Source organism: Pelobates fuscus, chromosome 1 (assembly GCF_036172605.1).
Source record: "Pelobates fuscus isolate aPelFus1 chromosome 1, aPelFus1.pri, whole genome shotgun sequence".
Taxonomy (NCBI): domain Eukaryota; kingdom Metazoa; phylum Chordata; class Amphibia; order Anura; family Pelobatidae; genus Pelobates; species Pelobates fuscus.
Window position 1 is genome coordinate 445,653,408 of NC_086317.1, and position 16,680 is coordinate 445,670,087.

General features: G+C 39.7%; 1 protein-coding gene across 1 annotated transcript in view; it reads right to left on the reverse strand.

Moving 5' to 3' along the window:
• Positions 1 to 16,680, reverse strand: part of ATM (ATM serine/threonine kinase) — a 96,974-nt gene that overhangs the window by 12,901 nt on the left and 67,393 nt on the right. The window contains exons 47-55 of the mRNA XM_063430122.1: positions 15,644 to 15,811; positions 13,427 to 13,546; positions 12,328 to 12,545; positions 11,915 to 12,122; positions 10,225 to 10,338; positions 4,919 to 5,077; positions 3,729 to 3,867; positions 2,902 to 2,984; positions 2,196 to 2,336 (exon numbers count right to left, since the gene is read on the reverse strand). Coding sequence (XP_063286192.1) covers positions 2,196 to 2,336; positions 2,902 to 2,984; positions 3,729 to 3,867; positions 4,919 to 5,077; positions 10,225 to 10,338; positions 11,915 to 12,122; positions 12,328 to 12,545; positions 13,427 to 13,546; positions 15,644 to 15,811 — 1,350 coding nt within the window. The remainder of the gene's footprint in view (positions 1 to 2,195; positions 2,337 to 2,901; positions 2,985 to 3,728; positions 3,868 to 4,918; positions 5,078 to 10,224; positions 10,339 to 11,914; positions 12,123 to 12,327; positions 12,546 to 13,426; positions 13,547 to 15,643; positions 15,812 to 16,680) is intronic.

Consider the following 16,680-nt stretch of genomic DNA (forward strand, 5'->3'; position numbering starts at 1 on the left):
TTTCCAAGCTCAAAACTATTAGCACCTTACTTTTAAATGGTTAGAAGAACCGTTGCACTCATACCAAACTGTGCAAAAGAAAAATGAATAAGAATTTAAAAAACACAAAAAAACAATTGTGCCCATACAGTGGGAGATGCTAAAGTGAAAATGAAATACAGGGTTATTCACAAAAGTGATAATTCAAAGTGAATTTCAAATTTAAGGTCAAGATCACTGAATTGGTAAAAAAAAAATCGCTAAGCCCCATATGCTGTCTGCATGGCTACTCAGTCCTTAAATTTGAAATTCACTTTGTATTTTCATTTTTGTACATAACCCTGTTAATGTGTACACTATTCCAATTTCAATGTATATCTTTGGGTACTACAGACACATATACCAATAGGGGAAAATAGATAAAACAATATATATGTATGTTATATATTGAATTTGTAAAATGTGGTGGTTTGTAGGCAGGGCTTAGTATTTTGTGTTGTGTGTAGGTAAATGATTTACAGTTTTATGCAAACCTTATGGCACCCATTGTACCATATTTAGTTGACTGTCTAAATGAAAATAATTTAACACAACCTCTGCAATGAGCAAACGTAAATTTGCCACATTTATTATTTATTAGCTGCATTTAACGAATAGAAAAAAAATGGACATGAAAATGTCTCGGCATGTTTTCGATTGCCCCACTACTGATTTCTTTTTTAGGTCAGAGGACCTTAAGTGTCTAAATCAGTCGATTTATCGACTGTCCTTCATCGCAGTAAAGTGGTGACAGTCCCAGAACTCAATATGTTCAATGACTCCTAGAAACTCTCAGTGTGCTGTGCTTACACTCAACAACCTTGGGCTGGTCTAAGCAGCAGAAAGAGGGTCAGAACATATTTATAATGGATGCTTACAAAGCAGAGGAAGGTTATAGCTAAATGATTAGCACTTGTAGTTTCCACTGTCTGAAACAGTCCTTAAAGGGCCACTCCAGACCCCTAAAAGCACCCACTTTCATCAATCAGAAGATGATAGAATGACTACGGTTTTCCTTTAAGCATGGAATTCAGGAGGAACTGCTGACGAAAAAGCTGTATCTCGAAGAAAAGTCTTCACTAGAACTACTTTTAGACTGGTTAGGTTTGCAAACTCCAAAACACAACAAGGTAGATTTAGCAGGCTCTGAGTAGTGCATTGGTCTACTGTGCAGGCATGCTTACACAAATATGATTTGCATGGAAGGGTCTCATCACAGTTACACAACATAGAGACCAGAAGCATTTTGGAATGAATCATCGTTATCTGATGAAGTAAATCTGAGCTCTATGGCTAAAATGACCAAATGAACATTTTAAGAAAAAAAGGAGAAGCATTTGAACAAAAGAACACATTGTTAACGCTTAACCCCTTAAGGACCAAACTTCTGGAATAAAAGGGAATCATGACATGTCACACATGTCATGTGTCCTTAAGGGGTTAAAGTTGGGACTGGTCTCTTGTACATTTGTAGGGCTGTATGGCCTCTGGTATCACCTGAAATATTGTAGGTAAAAATTGAATGTAAAGAATGGACTTTACTTGTCAAAAAACAACTCAAAATCAACCACAAACAACTTCATTAAATGAAAGATTAAGATTATGGAATATTATTCGAAGTTTCCAGAATAATATAACTGAAAATTTCTGGGTTGATCTCAAACATACCATGCATGAGACACAGCCTAGGAATATTTCTGAAATAAAATATTCTGTAAGGAAAAGAGTGGGAAAATTCCTAAAGAAGGAATAGAAACCTTTAAGGTGGCTACAAAAAATGTTTGGAGACTTTGGTTTCTGCCAAAGCTGATGTTACCAAATACAGACTGACAGTCAGTCTGAACGGTCATATTTCCTGTTTTCAGTCACTTAAATTTGGCAAATAAATCTATGCAATAAAATTGTTGTTTTTTTCCACTCAAGAGGGAACATGGATTTTTTTTTCCCCACATAGAAATCCAACAAAGCATTTTCTTAGTGCCCAAACATTTGTACACTGCTCTATGTGTTATACAACTCTAAAAATGGACTCATAATAAAATACTGAAGTTCACACAAGAGACACAGAGTAATGAAAAGGCATAAAAGCAGACTACGTTGTAAACGCATCCTTGTTAAGCCTGTGATACATTTCTTTAGTAATCCCAGTGACGGACTGCAGTGTCACCTTGTTATACCTTAACAAGCTGCCTTCTCTCTTTCCCATCGGAACCAATGCAGTCAATTATTTTCGGAAGATTGAGGCCTCCAGCCAAGCGGAAATGGGGTTTAAATCCGCTAATTGTCACCAAGTTTTCATATTTCCCACTAGGATCAACCTGATAAAAAAAGGAGAAACCATAGTCTTCTTACCATTCTCTTTGAAATAAGTCCTGGTACATGGACTGAAACATTGATGGTTTGTAAGTGTGTGATTTAACACAATAAAAAGCATTACTCTTATCATGAAGTCCTCTGGAGTACACTTTCTAGGAGTTATATATATATATATATATATATATATAATGTGTTAATATAATCCCAGTAACCAATTGAGATGCAATGCAAAGAATGTCTTTTACAGGGTTTTGTATAAACCAAACCATGTTCTTAGCAACATTTCCATGATGTGTACAGACCTCATGACAGGTAAAATTATTCCAGAGACCATAGAGCAAATCATACAGGAGAAGTGAGAAGTTTAATTATTATTTTTTTTAAATGTATAGACCACATAAGGATGAAAAAGCAAGTATACATTTTAAACCTTTGACGCTTAAACAGGTACAATAGCTGGTGCACTAAACAGGTTTTATGAGTAAAATGGGATATTACAAAGCTCACTGAGTTTACTATGAATTCAGAAAGTGTGACGTTAAACAGAACAACGGTGTATTCACATACCTTGATTTCCATTGTTGGAATCACAACATCATGTAAATTTTTCAGTTTAGTGATGGGCTGATCAGATGGAATGGGGATGGCACCTATTTGGAAAAAAATGCATGTATAAGCACATCCAGGTCATGTAATTATCATGATCTGCCACAGTAAAACATGTTTTTTGTTTTTTTCTATTATGCTTTTCCCTCTCTCTTCCAGGTATTCGGTTGGAGGCGGGAAGCGGTGCCCAGCGGACCCCGTATAAGAAATTAAATAGATTTTCACTTCTTACAATGAGGTGGAAAAGGGGAGAAAAACAGGGCCCTCCTGGCACCATAACCCCTACAGTAAAAGGATTTTTCCTTTAAATGTTATGTTGTGTTATTATTATTTATATATTATTTATAAATTCCGTAGCGCTTTACAGTGGGTGGACGAACAGACATGTACAAGTAGGACACACAGGAACAGAGGGGTTGAGGGCCCTGCTCAATGAGCTTACATGCTAGAGGGAGTGGGGTATAGTGACACAAAAGGTAAGAATAGATAAATAATTATTTCACTACATATTCTGATTCGTTCATGCAATACGACATGCATGCATTTGTACTTAGTTTTTTGTGATTCCTTTATAGCAAAGTCTACATATTAACATGTATGTGCCTGTTCAGCGTCAGTCACACGTGGACACGATGTGTATCTCCTCTTTCCTGCTAGTCTGACATTGTATTTATGGTGTGCTTTGATGCGTGCCCTCGGCATTAACCAATATTTGATTGTTTATGTAATGTGGGGCAGAAAGTGCATATCCAAACAGGATGTTAAAAATTAGGTACTTTCATACTTACTTCTCTGTGATTTCCAATTATTTGCATCCATATTGGCTAATATTATATAGGCATCACAAAGCCTTTCGACATCTTGTACCATGCGAGGTCTATGTTTCTTTATTGTGTTCACTATACGGGATGCTGCTTCCATTCGATCCTTTTGAAACAGTGGGTTCATATTAAACACTGGGCACACATTTTTAAAAAAGAGTAACATGGTAAAGTAGTATAATTAATACCCTCTAAATAAATTCCCCATCATCTCAGCTTTTTCATTCATTACAATTACCCACAGTTTTTTTTTATCTTATAAAATGTTGAAATACTAAAACACATCCTCTACAAGTAGACTAATAAACATGGCAATGTCGTTCGCTCCCTCTAGACCTGGGGACTCCACTTAATGCCTTCCTCATGATAAGATTGTGACAGTCTTACAAAATGTTTCCAGGAGATGAAAAATACAATATGCAGTATAGACAGCAGGCAGCCAAAAGGAGTTTGATGATTTGTATACAATTATCCACAGTTTTATACTATCAATAACACATGACCTTCCTTATCAGGGTGCATTAGAATATGATCTATACGTAAATTTAAATTAGATACATATAACGGGAAGATATAAAAATGAATATACACATAGCTCTCGTTCCTTAAATATGGAATAAAAATTAAATGCTTGTTATATTTAGTGCGCTGTGTCTGCCAGATAGAGCTAGAAAATATATTGTATTGCATTTTATGTAATAAGGATACTATGAAATTTTTCCAAAATACATTTTCATCATTTTTACTTTTATATTTTTTCTTTTGCATTTGTGTCTGTTTTTAAAATGATCGGTGTGCAAACGTAAGGACTAATCAATCTCATGTGTCTTGACTTTCATGCAATATTAGGCTCAGTCAGAATGTTAATTAGCCTCCAGTCAACCCAGGAAGAAAAGTCAATAAAAATAAATAGATGAAAAGAAGCATATAGACATAACAAGGAATATAACTGAATAACAGAAAAAATAAACAACAAAAAAACATGTTAAATTTCCTTTCCAACCCGCATTCCTAGTAGAATATAACCTTATCTTTAAGAGATTCCCAGATCCAAGTTAAAGAAAACACTTTAAGTAAACCTAACATTGTTATAATAATTCATATATTAATTAGACTCATACAAACAATTGTTCTAGTAACAAACCCTAAAAATTCACCTCGTCATGTTGAGAGATCTCCTTGGGGGCATTTTTGGTGAGCCGTCCTCTTTTCTCGACTTCCGGTTTCTTTAAGACATCATCTTTATTAGCATTAGCCAAAGCCAGGATAATGAACAGAGTGTGGTAAGGATGATCCAGGCAAACTCTGCTTATGAGCTGCCAAAAAAAAGGAAAACTTGCAGGTTTGGGAATGTGCATTGTATTGAAAATATTTTTAAACCATCACAAAATGGCTTTATTCTCTAATACATGATTTTTTTATACGATACAAAGTTTTTCGCACTTTTTTGCTTTACAGAGTAGGCACACATATGTTGTTTGTTTGTTACACTCATTTAGTTCAACCACATACACATTTTATTCAATGTTTTTTCTATCATATTTACACACATTGCCTATAAACTTTTCCTTACTATGTTATGAATATTAAATTTCAATTTATGCCAAACTATTATTTACCATGAATACATATATACAAATAGCAATCCATCCATTTTTCAGAGTCGTGTCTAAGAATTTGTACACAAATCATACAGCGGTATGATTGCCTGAGTAAAGTGATGCCCGACATCTCACATTTTTTTTTTGGAAGTTAGAGGCCCAACAGCCTACCAATGATTTCTTACGGAAAAGCGTTGGATTTGCTGAAATCATCAAGATTGATGATCTCAGCCCCGGCGGCGGGGCCAGCCGCAGAAAGGGAAAAAAAGTGAGTAAAATTTACTTTTCAGAACGATTAAACAGGGCCTGGGATCTAAATAGCCACACATGCACTTTAGTGTCAGGAATATATGTTTGTATTCCTGACATTATAGTATTGGTTTGAATTATACATCTAGTATTATGTCATGTGCATTTTTATACCGTCAGAGTTATTAACTAAAGTGAGAATTCAAAGTGATTTTAAATTGAAATTCTAAATAAACAAATCAGAAAAGTTCTCTAAGACAGCTTTGCTTCCAGTTTGGTTACTTTGGCCTTTAATTTGAAATTAACTTTGAATTTTATTAAAGGACACGGAAGCTCTTATTAGGCTTATCTCTTTCTTTTATTCCTCAGCAGCAAAGAAAGCTAAGGTGTTTATTTGTAGAAAAAAAAAGAAACATGTATAACTACCCTCACAGGGTTAACATTTCATCATTATCTCCTAACCAATAGGAACAGTCCTTCTCTGATATCCTTTCATGTAACCTCCTCCTCTTCCTCTTTCTTTGCTGCTGCCTCAGCTCCTGGACGCCACCATGTCTAAGTCAGTTACCCAAGCTATTTTTACTGCCATGGGGGTTATGTCTGATAACATATCACACTCCATCTCGAGTGCCATTAAGGCATCCAACCCCAAAATGACTAAAGCCAGGGCCGCAGAGGGGGATCCTTTACACAGAGAATGCCGTAAGGCCGTGAGTAAAACCCACAATGTGGGAACACATGCCTCCAAAACTAAACCGACGGACAGGGTACGTCCTGTCACACCTGAGGTCGTGGGGCCCCCATGAAAACGAGCCACCTGCCGGGCAAAAGCGGCGCGGACATGGAAGAGGGCAAAAGCCCTAACAGATTCTTCCGACTCTGGTTCGGATACTGAGGAGGTTTCGAACGATTCCGTACAAGTCGACTCAGACGAATGGGAGGTTTCCTCCCCGGACCGTAGTCCAACACGCAATCCAGCCAACCCCTTGTATGACACTGCGGATGCAACCGCTATTCTGGACCCCCAGGGCGAACCTCTGTTCGACCCGGATACTTTACAAAATCCTAGGTTGGCGGAATGGTATCCGACCGATCATGTGGCACGATACATAGCGGCCAGAATCCGCAAACATTTGGATAAAGCCACCAGACAAAAACTGCGGGCGGAATGCCCACGCCCAACAGGGCCCGTTATGGCCTGCGCCACGCCAGACATTGACCCAAAAATAGCACAATTCCTGGGTAAGTCTGGCTGGAAAGCAAAGAAGGGACTTGATTACTCCCTACGCCATTGTCAAGATAAACTGCTGGATACACTAGGCCCTAGTGCCAAGATTTTTGAATTGGTTGAAGCGGCCTTAATGAGGGAACACCTCTTGATTTACTAGCCATTAGAGGCTGGGCCCAGAGGTCGATATGCCTCATCGGCAACGCAAACGCTGCGCTGGCCACCGAAAGGCGCAAAACTATATTAATGAAAATCGAGCCCAAGCTTGTTAACATGGCCCTCACCGAACCGGGACCGCAAGCCAAGGGTCTCCTGTTCGGAGACAACTTTGTTAAGGAACTGCGAACTTATGTGAGCACATTTACGGCCCTAGACAAGGCACAGACGAACATAAAACAAGTGTTCTCCCCCAGAGTTTTTGGTGGGGCTGGCAGACACCGGGGCCCTCTGCCCGGCCGTTCTTCCCGCGGTTCTTATCGGGGATACAGAGGTCCCGCCACGGCTAGATTTCAGCCACCAGAGAGTAGAACGCCCTCACCCTTCTTTTCGGTCAGGGCCAGACCACGGCAACCTCGAGGACCCAGAGGCAACTCGTACAGCTGACGACCTTATGGTGAGTGTATTACCTTTCCCCTCCCCGGGTATACCGACTGTGGGGGGCAGACTGTTACACTTTATGGAGACCTGGCAACAACTGACAGCAGACATATGGGTCCTCAGTACCATCAGGGGTTACCACATAGAGTTTGTACGACCCCCGGTCCAAACATTCATGCCACACCGCATAGCTTTTTTCACACAAGACAAGGGCTTAGTGAGCAAAGAGATTCTCACCCTCCAAGAAAAAGGCGCCATATATCAGGTCCCTTCACCATCCCCATGGTTCATGAGCAACCTTTTCCTGGTGCCCAAGAAGGGCGGCGGAGTACGCCCAGTCATCAACTTGCGGCCACTAAACGCATTTGTACGGTACCACCATTTCAAAATGGAGGGTATCCACTGCCCGCGAGACCTGCTCAGATTAGGGGACTGGATGGTGAAACTGGACCTACAAGATGCCTATCTCACAATCCCTATTGCGGAGGAGTGCCACCACCTGCTCCAATTCCAATGGGAAAAAGCGACATGGAGATTCTGATGCCTTCCCTTTGAACTCTCATCGGCCCCTTGGTGCTTCACCAAGCTGCTGAAGCCGGTGGTCGCCTCGTTACACAGCAGAGGCGTGCGGATGATCATTTATCTGGACGATATGCTGATCATGGCACACGAGGCCCATCAATTGCAACAACACCTAGCATGGGCATTGACATTGCTACAAAATGTGGGATTTCTCATCAATTGGGAAAAATTGGTACTTACCCCGTCCCAAAACATGGAATTCCTGGGTTTCCACATAGACGCAATTACTGGGACACTCAGCCTACCGACGGAAAAAGTCAGATCCGCAGAACGCTCGCAAGACCAGTGTTAACACTCCGGCAACTAGCCAGAGTAATCGGACTCCTCTCAGCCTCCATCCAGGCAATCTTCCCAGGGCCACTGCACTACAGGGCCCTGCAACGACTAAAGGCCGCACAGCTGCGCTCAGGGCACTCGTACTCCAACTCTGTGCAACTCGACTACGAGGCCAAGCAGGACCTCACATGGTGGCTGCAACATTTGGAGGCATGGAACGGCAGAGCAATATTCGGGACTGCCCTGGACTTCATCATAGAATCCGATGCAAGCACACACGGTTGGGGAGCGCGTTGCGGGCATTCCAGACATCTACACGATGCCAGCGACTGGCGGCTGGACCGAAGTGTTTTCTTACGACTTCACGCTCTGGGGCCCGATGCAAATCGACCTATTTGCATCTCGGCTGAACTCCCAACTACCAACATTCTTCAGCTGGAGACCAGACCCAGACGCACTAGCAGCGGATGCTTTTCTCCAACACTGGCCGAACAGCCGATTTTATGCCTTTCCTCCATTCTCCCTCATAGCTCGAACACTAGTACATCTCAGACGTACTCATAACACTCATGGAAATGTCCATGGACCTCCCGAGACTGCTTCCGGATCCCTTGCTCCTTTTATCAGACCCAGAGGGCAATCCACACCCCCTCCTGGCCCAGGGGCAACTCAAATTCTTAGCGTGGCTCCTTTCAGGGGACCCTGGATCATACCAGATGTTCCACAAGACACTATCGAGCTACTGGCAGGAGCTTGGTCGCCTGGAACTAGACGCTCCTACCTCTATGCCTGGAACGGATGGACTAGTTGGTGCATGGAACAACAAGTGGATCCTGTACGTGCTCCTGTAAATTACCTGTTACGTTTCCTCACCAACCTGCATAATCAAGGCTTAGCCTACCGAACCATTAATGTCTACAGATCGGCGATCTCAGCAGGACACCGATGAATAGATGGAACCCCGATAGGTCAATAACTACTAGTATGCCGTCTCCTAAGGGGAATTCGGTTTGCTCGTCCACCACAACCCCGATATACGTCACTGTGGGATGTCAACTCAGTCCTAAAACTGTTGGAATCCTGGCCTCAAAACGAAGCACTTACGCTTAAACAACTGTCAGCGAAACTGACCATGCTCCTCTGCATGCTATCTTGCAAGAGAGTATCAGACGTTAGAGCACTGGATGTTGATGCACGCTCCCTTACCCCCACAGGAGTCTCATTCAACATCTCCAGACGTACAAAATTGTCAATTACATCAGTTTCATACCCTTCGTTCCCACATAACAATAAACTCTGCCCAGTGCACTGTTTACGAGAATATGAGAAACGAACCTTGGAGTTCAGGAACCCAACACAGCCAGAATTGTTTTTGGCTATCAGACAACCTCACCAACCTGTATCCACGGTGACCCTCGCCCGCTGGGTGAAATGGATAATGACTTTAGCACACATAGATACCACCGTATATGGCGCACACTCTACTAGAGGAGCCATGGCATCAAAAGTTTTCACGTTAGGTTGTAGATTAGAGGACCTCATGAGAACAGCAGATTGGTCCCGGGAATCGACATTTAAGGAATATTATTTTCGACCTACGGAACATGTATCGAGTATAGTTATTTCACAGCTTTGAACTAGCCTAATAAGAGCCTCCGTGTCCTTTAATAAAATTACCAGATTTTACTAATTACATGACGTAAAGTCATGATTTTCACTTTACCTTGTGAATCTAGTTTTCCAGTGTGGCGAATTCTTTGACAATATATATTCAAATGGCATTAGTAGAATTGTCTTCCAAACAGGTATTGAGGAACCATATTTAATAATGTTAGCATATGTAAACAATTCTACCTGTGCCATAGAACGTTACGTTACTATTTAAAGGACGGTCATAATTACGAGTCACTTTGTAAAAAAAAAAACTCACATCGTTAAGAACGGCAATAAATTCCAAACTGCCCATTTTCTTAGTTCCCATCCGAGCAGCGAGCTGGTACATCAACGGCAGAAACTTGTGGGAAGGTATCTTTGCCACATTTTTCTAAATGAAAAAGAAGCACAATAATCATATAAGGGCTTCCTCCAATTCTGATTCTGTTGGACCCTCCTCAAATAAAATAAAGAGTGGTGTTTAATTAGACAGAGTTTATTCTATAAAAGATGTCTTTGAGGAATTATCATTGCGCACTGGTATTTGTAGCCTAAACCCTTATCCTAAATGTGAGGGTAGTAAAATCCTGGAATGCATAACTTAACTGATAGACACCTAAATTGGGGAATAGTATTGGGGAATAGTATATACAGAGAAATGGGTTCTTTAAAGTGAGGGCAGTAAAAGCCTTCAAATGCCAAGTACACTTCATATATGTACACCATATGTACACACTGTGTGCTGAGAGCTAATGGAATAGCTGACATGTTTCATAACAGCAGCAATATTTAACCCCTTAGTGACTAGACTGTTTTTCAATTTTCTTACCGTTAAGGACCAGGGCTGTTTTTACATTTCTGCAGTGTTTGTGTTTAGCTGTAATTTTCTTCTTATTCATTTAATGTACCCACACATATTATATACCGTTTTTCTTGCCATTAAATGGTCTTTCTAAAGATAACCTTATTTTAATCACATCATGTAATCGAAAAAAAAAAACATTTAAAACACACTTTTTTAACTTTGACCCTCAAAATCTCTTCCGCATCTACAGCCGCCAAAAATCACCTGTGCTAAATAGTTTCTAAATTTTGTCCTGAGTTTAGAAATACCCAATGTTAACATGTTCTTAGCGTTTTTTTTGCAAGTTATAGGGCTATAAGTACAATTAGGACATTGCTGTTTCAAAATATGTATTTTTAAAATTGATCAATAATGACATTGTAACACTGTTATCTGTCATAAATCTCTGAATCACACTCCACATGTACATATTTTTTTTAATTAGACAAGCCAGGGTATTCTTTTTTAGTAGCCACTTAGTCATAAACACTGGCCAAAGTTAGCATTTATATTTGTTTGTGTGTTAAAAATACAAAAATCTATTATGAACGTTAACTTTGGCAGGTGTTTGTGACTAAGTGGCTACTAAAAAAAGACTTAACATACTCCATTTGCAATACTTTGGGTTGTCTTCTTTTGCAAATGGTATGCCATCATGGGGGTAATTCTCATTCCTGGGCTACCATACGCTGTCAAATGCAACATAATCAATCTGGCAAATTTCAATGTAAAAGAACGGAAAATCAAGCCTGATATTTGACCCTGTAACTTTGAAAATCACTATAAAACATTTACATAGGGGGTACTGTTATACTCGGGAGACATCGCTGAAAAAAAATATTAGTGTTTCAAACAGTAAAACGTATCAAAACAATGATATCATCAGTGAAAGTGCTGTTTGTGTGTGAAAAATGCAAAAACCTTCACTTTCACAGACAATATCATCGCTGTGATATGTTTTACTGTTTTGAAATACTAATATTTGTGTTCAGTGAAGTCTCCCGAGTAAAACAGTACCCCCTATGTACAGGTTTTAGGGTGTCATGGAAAGTTACAGGGTTAAATACAGTGCTAGCAAAAAAAGAAGAAGAAGAAAAAAAAATAAAAATAATAACAAACAAACCTTAATCGCACTGTTGACTTCAGACACGGCAGAATTCTCCAGCCAAAGAGAGCACAGTCGGAAAATCCACAAGTCATGTTCCTCTCCGGAGACAAGACAGCTGATGTAGTTCTCTATAGCTTTGCACAGGAACCGTTTTCTGTCCTCTCTCAAAGCTGAAATGGCATTCTCATCAAGCTCCAGCTCTCTCTGAACTTTCACGGTATATCTAGCAGAAAGAGTATGCATAATGCCATCACATAACTGCAGTTATAACATCTGGTATCTGAATGCCTGATTGTACAGATTTTTCTTTGCATTTTATATTCATAGTGCTGAAATAGAGAGCCAAAACAACAATCGTGCATCACTGCCTGTGTCATATAGCAGTATAATAAATGGGTTAAATATACATAACTGGAATATTTATTTACCTGTTATTCTGAACCTTGTGCTGTCTCATGAGTCCAACTTCCTCTTTTGCTTTCCTGAGCAAAGCTTGCTTGTTTTCAAACTCTGAGGATTTCATGTAATTGTCAATCCTTTGATACTGAGCATCTGAAAAGCGAGCTAGGGAAAGGAAGGCCTTCGTTTTCCCCTCCTGCAGTTTGTCACCCTCGCTGCCACTAAAATAATCTGCTACCTCCACGGCCTAAGACATGGGCAAAGAGTAAAGGTGTAGCAGCAGGACAACACGCACCCAAAGCCTCATTAAGTTTTCTGCATTATTTTTGAACTTACAACACTGAACAGTCCAAAATGTGAAGATTCACAATAATTTGAACTGCAAATCTATATATCTTGGTAACTTGCATTTTAATCAAAACAATTTTTTTTAGCTTAAATGCTTCCATGTGTCGTAATCTTCTATTGAATGCCTGCACACCTTGTTGGCCAATACAATAATTCTAGCTTGCAAATGGAAACCTCATGTGCCCTATTGTATGTTTGAAGTAACTGACGTGATAAATTCTAATAACAAAAACAGGAAATGTCTCGTTCTACCAACATTCTAACAATAACCACCGTTGATTAAACCCGGTGCTTTAAGATCATCATAAGACACAAAGAGTAAGATGGACATTGTAACGTTCTGTGGCTTTCTCAAGGATCTCAGGCTTGTTTCAGTAACTAATATTGAAATGTGTCATCATTTTACTTGTGCAACCTATTCCTATCACGTCAGGTTATAAAGCCTGGAAATCCTGGCATTGACATTTTTTTTAGTGTTTCATGTTTATTTGTCAGTTTGGCTGTCACAAAGTCACATCCCTTTTAACTACTCTGCAGTCATCGTAAAATGACTGCTGTCTCTTTTGGAAAAATTGGCACACATCCAAGGAGCCAAAAAAAAAAAAAAAGTAGCAATCAAAATGTTTTGCACAGCCCCCACCTTGCCACGATTGTAATATAGCATTCACTAAATAAGGATCAGGCTTGACAGCAGGGGGAATAAAGTAGCCAGTGTTAGACTGCACTGGTTAAAAGCAGAATTCTAGCCATGATAATGCAGTACCTGACTCCTGAACTCACCTTTTCAAGATAGTTCTGAATGATGACAGTGGGGTTTTGCAAGCAGGTCTCCGCTAGCCAGTTCCCACACAGCCGCAAGCATTCAGCATAAATCAACTGTGTGTTGGAATCATTCTCCACCTTCAAATAAGATGCAGGGCAAAATACTATTGTTAAACATATAGAATTGACCAAATATAACATGGCAGCACTTGTTCAGAAGAGCCTTTTGTTTAGGTTACGAACTAGATAACAAATGAAGATATAAATTTACACCAGCAGACTGTGCCAAAAACCAACAACTCACTTTAATATTAAACCTCAAGATTTAGTTTAATTATGTGTTCAGTAGAATAGTCTTGTCTGCAATAACTATACATCAATCCCTACTCCCTCTGACATGCTGTTATTTTTCTTGTGTCTTTAGTCCTTCCTCATAGAATGTTAACTTGTGTGTGCAGGGTCTCTGTTATATTCCATATGTTAATACTTGTTGCCAAATATCCCCATTTTATAATAAAAAATTCTGCAGAATACATGGCGCTATGTAAATGCTAATAATAATAATAACAACCTTTCCTGAATTTATTTACAGTTAAGTCTTTAGCAAAATAAAATATTGGTTTACAACATTGTTAATAATAACGTCTTCAAAATCAGTAATCCATTGGCATCACTGTGTGGTGCAATAAGGTGGGGTCTATTGGGATCAGAAGAACAAAATCATATACGTTTCAGCCTTAAGCCTTAATCCTACATTCTGGATTTTACCGTTAATACTGGGAGTGTACCTATAGCTTTTTGTCTTTTAACTTTTTTTCCAAGGCTCTATAAAAGGCTGGTTTGGCCTCGCTGACAATGGAAACTGTATACTAACTAATGAGGATAAAAGTCTCTAAATGGAAGTAAACCTCAGAAAATTACCACCAATATGTTATCATTCCTCTTGGTAATCAGAACAAATTAATCTCATTTAAATTTATCCCACCAAGCCTTACTGCTTCAAGGCAGTTTCTGATCTCAAATGTGGCACCTCAACTAAAGTGTTCTATCTCCCAGAATTCACTCTTTTTCTGGGTGATTCTGGGAAGTAGAATACTTTAGTTAAGGTGCTACTTTTGAGATCATGGGGACTGCCTTGAAGCATTAAGGCTGTGAGGGATACATTTGAGTGAGATAAAGTGAGATTTAGGTTATAATTATCATCTTTTTGATGTAAACCCCTGCATTTCTTTGCTATAATCTATTTACCCAGTGCTTCTTCCCCTGTCTATGTATTTAAGTACCAGATCACTTCCCTACTGCTCTTCCCTCTAAAACTGAATATGAAACGGCTTTCTTTGACTAAAATAATGAATGGGAGCAGAACACAGTTTAACACCTTAATTCTAGCACACAATCACTGAATATATAAAGGGTGTTGTGGCTTGCTCTCCAATTATTGTAAGTCTGCTTTTAATTGCTGCAATTCTTTGGAATGCCCTGCAACCAGTTGCTACAGGTACCGTTTATTTGATTTCTGCATCTCTAATAATCGAAATGTTGAATAAATGTCTAGAAACCTATTCCATTTATATTTGGAATCTTTTTCTATTGGATTGCTGGTAAGTGGGTAAAATTATAGCCATTCTCCCCAGCAGGCTCTATTTTTTTCAGCCCGATACTTCCAGCTTTTACTTTGATTAACGTTCAAGCGAGAGTTAGGTATAACGTAACTACTATACTAAATATATACCGGTATATTTCTTTGAGCTTTCAATTCAGACTGTAATTTTCAGGATTAAATATGAACGCTAAGAGATTACCCTAGACAGGTTGTAATCCTATAACTCTTACTACTTGCTGGCCAATTCATTCCCTTAATTTTACTTTACTTATGATATTTCATTGCACAATATATGTACGTGTCTTGTGTGGCATATTTTTAATAATAAAGACTTAACTGGAAATGTGTTCTCATTACCAAGAGGAATAATGTATTGGTGGTAATTTTCTGAGGTTTAGTTCCATTTTGTGACTTTAGCCTCATTAGTTAGTATATAGTATCTAATTCGGGTTATGCCCTAATTACCCACAGAGTCTGCTTTTGCATCAGGGCTGGGCATATTCTGTCCTGCACCTGAAGCTATTTCATTTTTCGAAGAATAGAAACTGTAGCATAGTTTAGGCACTATGCACTCCAATATTATCAGATCTCCATTTTAATATTGTGCAAAAACAAAAGTTTTGGAGACAAACCTCAATGCTGTTAGATTCCAGTTTATGAATCATTTGCTTCAGCAAGCCCAAGGCGAGAATCTGTTCCTTTTTAGCCCAGAAGATCTGAGCCTCTTCAAGTTGCCACTCTGACACCATTAACTGGGTCGGGTTGTGTTTCTTAATCTGAAACATTGCTTTCTCTGGAAGCTGTAGAAACATACATTGCAATATAGTTACTGGCAAGAACTCTGGCTATAGTAAGGCATGCTTGGAAACTCTTGTGAGTAAAATAGGATTGCTATGTAAATTGTTAGACATGCATGTTCTGTCAGTATATGTAGCAATAGAATTGCAGTAAATTTAGGAGAAGCAGCCATCTAACCTGAACTGATTCACTTTAAAGGATAAACCGCCTTACTCAGTAAGATTATTGAGATAAATTATATAATATATAAGCCTGGTGGTGCAGGGCTCAGGTAATGACAGTCTCCGTAATGAGCTGGCACTGCACAGTAGGCACTTCTGGCTCTCAGGAATGAAGGGAAAGGAGCAAGTAATTGCACCATGCTGACCCCAGGTTAAAACGTCAGACCGTGGTATGACTGCCGACCTGAATGGTGGCCTGATCTCAGAGCTCCCGCTCCATCCACTTGCAATCTAGCACTAGCCATTAGCATCGAACCTCACAAACCAACTTAAAAGAAGTGGAAAATGCCTGGCACAGGAACAGAAGCAAAAACACTGCACAAAAAGAGAGGCGAATGGAAGGAACCCAGTATCTCTGTAGCAGACATGTTTGCCACCTTGCGCCCTATAGGGAGGCCGCAAGATGGCCGCCGAGCTAGCCCACGTGGCTCCATCTCACTCGCCTCGACGGCGGACAGTGAGACCCCGTAGAGCCAACAGGGTGACACCAACCAAATATTGGTCAAGCTTGCGGAGGATCGCAGCTACCTGGCCGGAGAAATCACCCGAAGTTCTAGCGAGGTAAAAGTCGAGATCCACATTGTATGAAACTAAGCACTACTGACTCATGCTGGTGGTTATGCGGACAAAAAGGGAGCTACATCAACATG